The 4,895-nt window shown below is 32.1% G+C and overlaps 1 protein-coding gene across 1 annotated transcript; it reads left to right on the top strand.

Annotated features, from left to right (window-relative positions):
* Positions 1-1,614: 1,614 nt before the first annotated feature.
* On the top strand, positions 1,615-2,100 carry OCT59_017048 (uncharacterized protein; the record flags this gene model as incomplete). Its single annotated transcript, XM_025325670.2, has 1 exon — positions 1,615-2,100. The coding sequence occupies one exon, from the start codon at positions 1,615-1,617 to the stop codon at positions 2,098-2,100; it is 486 nt and encodes a 161-aa protein (XP_025180054.2).
* Between the last annotated feature and the right edge of the window lie 2,795 nt (positions 2,101-4,895).

Genomic DNA, 4,895 nt, shown 5'->3' with positions numbered 1-4,895 from the left:
AAACGAAATAACGCAAAACAATCAATATATCGACTTTTTTGGGGGTAGAAGTTTGTCCGGTATTAGGAGTAGTTGAAGCTTGTCCACGATCCACTTCGACGATTTCTTCATCAGGTGTTTTATTTTTTGCTGTGGATTTTTCGTATTGATTCGTTTCTGTATTAATTAATTTTTTTGGTATAGTAAGTATAAATGATACACCTTTGAATAACGGAACAGAATAACGCAAAACAATCAATATATCGACTTTTTTTGGGGGTAGAAGTTTGTCTGGTATTAGGAGTAGTTGAAGTTTGTCCAGTATTAGAAGTAATTGAAGTTTGTCTAGTACTAGGAGTAGTTGAAGTTTGTCCGGTATTAGGAGTAATTGAAGTTCAGTCCCAGTTCACTTTCTTAGATGCTTTGTGAAGTTTTCTTTTATTTGACGATTTTTTCTTGTTTCGGCTCATTTCTATATATCAATAAATTTTTTTACGGTTAAAATAGGAAATTGCAAATCAAAAGTAATTATATATCATATGGTCAAAAGTTACAAATTACCAGTTATTATAAAAATGAAATAAAATTATCTTAAATTTCAATGAGATGAGAAGAAAAGAGAAAGAGAACGTACGAGTTAATGATCAGATGAGTTTTTATAGAATTTATAAGTTTATTATTAAGCTTTTGACAAACTTTCACAGCTGATTTGATAAATAAAAGTTTATTTATCGTGTCTTCTGAACCGAAATTATCATCGATTTTAATTTTTCAACAAAAATGATTTATCAAGTACAATATACACAAGTCGAAAAGTGAAAAATCAGGCATCAATCAGTCACCAATCGGTCACCAATAAGGTACCTGATTGGTGACTGATTGGTGACTGATTGACATTTTCACCAAATACCGTCACCAATCAGGCAGTTTTCTAACTTTGATCCAGTGATCAGAAAAGAATGAAATATAGCTCATTGGAATCGTCTCAACAAGAAGAATCTAATGGTAGTAAAATCGCATCTCTAGAATCAATAGTTAATAAAAAATCAAATAAAATATAAATGATACATTTTTATTTTTATATTTTACTTAATTTCTCATCATGTATTAATCCTAGAAATGCGATTTTACTACCATTAGATTCGTCATATTGAGACGATTCCAATAAGCTATATTTCATCCTTTTCTGATCACTGGTTCAAAAGTTAGCAAACTGCCTGATTGGTGATGGTATTTAGCGAAAATGCCAATCAGACACCAATCGGTCACCAATCAGTTACCAATCAGCTACCTGATTGGTGACTGATTGGTGCCTGATTTTTCACTTTTTGACCTGTAATACTTTTGCAAATTTTAGCCGATTTAATTTATCGAATTGATATCAAAATATTCGATTTAGTACGATCGCAGTTAAATCAATTAATTAATTAAAAATAATTTATCAAGTACAATATACTTTTGCAAATTTTAACCGATTTAATTTATCAAATTGATATCAAAATATTCGATTTAGTACGACCGCAGTTAAATTAATTAATTAATTGAATTGATGTTAAATTTTTACAAATTGTAGTAAAGTTTTAAACGATTATTTGATTTATTGAAGCAATTAACTTCAAAACTCGTCAATTAAAAATGATAAGAAGGAGATCGGTTTCAAGCATTCTTGGCAATCAAAAAAAAAATGAACGTAGACGTTCGTTCCAAAAACCTCGCAAAAAGAAGAAAGTTCCTTGTTATTGCAATAATTGTAATGGAAAATTGGTATTGGAACAAACAAAGCTTCTACATGAGACAGGAGGTGAAACGAATGATTCGAATGAAGATGAATCAAGTGAGGATGAAGCTCTTTCGATAATTCAAGAAACTAGTGAACAAGACATTACCGAAAATATTGAATTATTTCAAGTAAATGTTGACGTTCATCAGACTTTGACATCAGGGTCGGATTTCGGGAAATACACCAAAAGTCAAAGGTTACAAATACCTAGAGACATAGATGTTAATTATTCTTTTTTACCTCAGAGACGCGTAAGATATACAAGCCATCCTATGCCTCAATCAACAAGTTTGAATATCGAATCAGACGTATATAATACTAGCGAACAAAACACTGGGTAGCGAATCAAATAATGAATCTTACAACAAAATTTTTGAAGATTATTCACCTCCTCCGTATCAAGCCAACATGGATGCCAAAGAAAATCTGATCGATGATAATTTTTCATGGATTTTATTGTGAATAATGAACTACCGTATAACATACAATATCCCAGAAATGGCAACCAAATCTTTAATAAAGTTCATGAAAATAGTTCTAAACGAAATCGGTGGTGAAAATTTTAGACCTTTTCCAGATTCTCTTTACCTAGCGAAAAAAGTACTTGGCCTAAAAGACCGATTTCAGAGATTTGTTCCATGTACAAAATGCCACAAACTCTATAATAAACAGGATGTAGAAAACTTTCGTCAAAACGAGAGTTTATCGGTTATGAAATGCCACTATATTGAGTTTCCAAACTCGTCTCGCTGAGGTAAATGCACTTGCGATACACCTTTATCATGACAAATCGATGTTTCAAGAGTTCAAGCCAAATCAATATACCCATTTGCTGGATTTCGACAACAACTTTCTGATAAGTTTTGTCGACCTGAATTCAAGAAATCCCTCTGACATTGGGCAAATTGATCAAATTCGGATAATATTTTATCTGATATTTATGATGGACGAATATGGAAAGAATTCAAAGATGATGATTCATTAAATTTTTTCCGAAATGATGTTGCCAACTCACATCTTGGCTTCATGTTGAATGTTGACTGGTTTCAGCCATTTGATGAAACTAATCATAGTACCAAAGCTATTTATGCAGTTATCTGTAATTTGCCACATAACATACGATTTAAGCGAGAAAACTTGCTGCTCCTTGGAATGTTACTGGGTCCGAATGAAGTGAGTCTACATAAAATTAATCATTACCTTGCACCAATCGTTAATGAGCTAACATCACTCTGGGAAGGGATTATTCTAAATCGAACATACGAGCATCAGTTAGGAAAAAAAATTCGTGCAGCGTTGTTAATGGTATCGTGTGATATACCACTGCGAGAAAAATTTGTGGGCACGTTTCTGCATTGGTTTCTTGCCACTGATGCCAGAAAAAGGCAAATTATGAAAATCATCAGCATAATTTTGCTGGAATGGAAGATATGGAGAATTGGTTTGTTGCCAGGGATTCGAACGAACATCTCCAAAATGCACTTGGCTGGTGACGGTATAATTCAGATGCATCAAGAAAGAGATTCGTTATACAGACTGGAGTAAGATGGTCAGAACTACTTCGCTTACCTTATTTTGACCCAATTCGTTTTACTATCATTGATCCAATGCATTGTCTATTTTTAGGCATTGCAAAATAGATTGTGAAGCGAATTTGAGTTAATCAGGGAATCTTAACTTCAAGTATGCTCAATGAAGTTTAAAAACAAATGAATCGATTTCAAGTTCTGGTCGATTTGGATTGAATTCCTGGCAAAATCGACTGCAGGGAAGGCTTTTCTAACTTCACAGCTGACCAGTGGTGAAATTTTTTCACAATTTATGTCACAGTATCGCTTTAGGAACATCTCTCAGCTAAAGATAGAAAAATTCTGACACATTTTGTCAGAATTTGTTCAATATTGGTAAGTCAGATTATAAAATCCGACATGTTGCAGGAAGGCCATAGACGACTTGTTAAAATAATAAAGCTCATTGAGGTATAATATGGCAGGAATAAAATTACGCTGAATCTACATCTCTCGCTTCATTTGTCTGAATGTTGTCATGATTTCAGCCTATTGTATGCATTCTGGTGTTTTTCATTCGAACGCATGAATGGAATACTCGGTAAGATACACTAGCCTTTATTATTATTATTATTATTATTATTATTATTATTATTATTGGTTTATATTTTCTTTTAAATACAACCCTTAGGATCATTACCGAATAGTAACAGAAAAATTGAACCAGAACTAATGCGTCGATTAATGAATGATAGCTGAATCAAAGATATCATTACTTCTAGCGCTCAGATGAAAGGTCTTGAATTACTCGAAAATCATCCTACCGTTGGATCACTATCAGAAAATGACCAATTCGCTTCAGATGAAATGGAAAGGTTTTGGCTAAATTCAAAAAATATCCAGGAATCTACTGTTACTGGATGCGAAGCGTTCCTGGTGACCTACTTCCAAAAATGTAGTATTATTACAATCGATGCTCGATTTAATGATCGATTATTATATTGCTACATATAGTGTTTCGATCCGTTGCCGGGTTCAACCGGATAAACCCGGATAATTTTTTTTTTTAGGTATCCGGATAATTACGGTTTTTACCCGGATAAATATCCGGATAAAAAATGGTCGGATTGACCCGGAATCCGGATAAAAAATAAAAAAAAATTTTAAAAAAATTTAAATCATAACATTTCATATATTTTCAGATGAGTTAAAATATTATATATGATTTAATTTGATTACTTTAAATATTTTTTTTTATTGTTTTAATTATTTGTTAACCACAAGGAAAAATTTTAAGTTATGTCACAAGATTTGTCACATAATTTGAATTTAATATATTAAATTCGCGGCATTTATTATTGATTTGTTTTCAGATATAATGTGTTCTGTGGGTGGTGTTATTCCATGCTTAACAACAGATCCATCATATTTATAACTTTTTGTACATTTTCTCCATTATCTGATATAAACTGACAATATGCACGTATTTCTCCATTTTCACTTTGTTTTCTAACAAAATATTCCCATACCCAACTCACTTTTGTTTGTGGTTTAGTCATTGTAGTAGTTAGTTTAAAGGGATTTGGATTATTTGATATTTGACTTGTTAATTCAAGTACAGTTAACTT

The sequence above is a fragment of the Rhizophagus irregularis genome, chromosome 25 (assembly GCF_026210795.1).
Source record: "Rhizophagus irregularis chromosome 25, complete sequence".
Classification (NCBI taxonomy): Eukaryota; Fungi; Glomeromycota; class Glomeromycetes; order Glomerales; family Glomeraceae; genus Rhizophagus; species Rhizophagus irregularis.
Note: the sequence above shows the minus strand (reverse complement) of the source record. Positions and strands in the feature narration are given on the sequence as shown.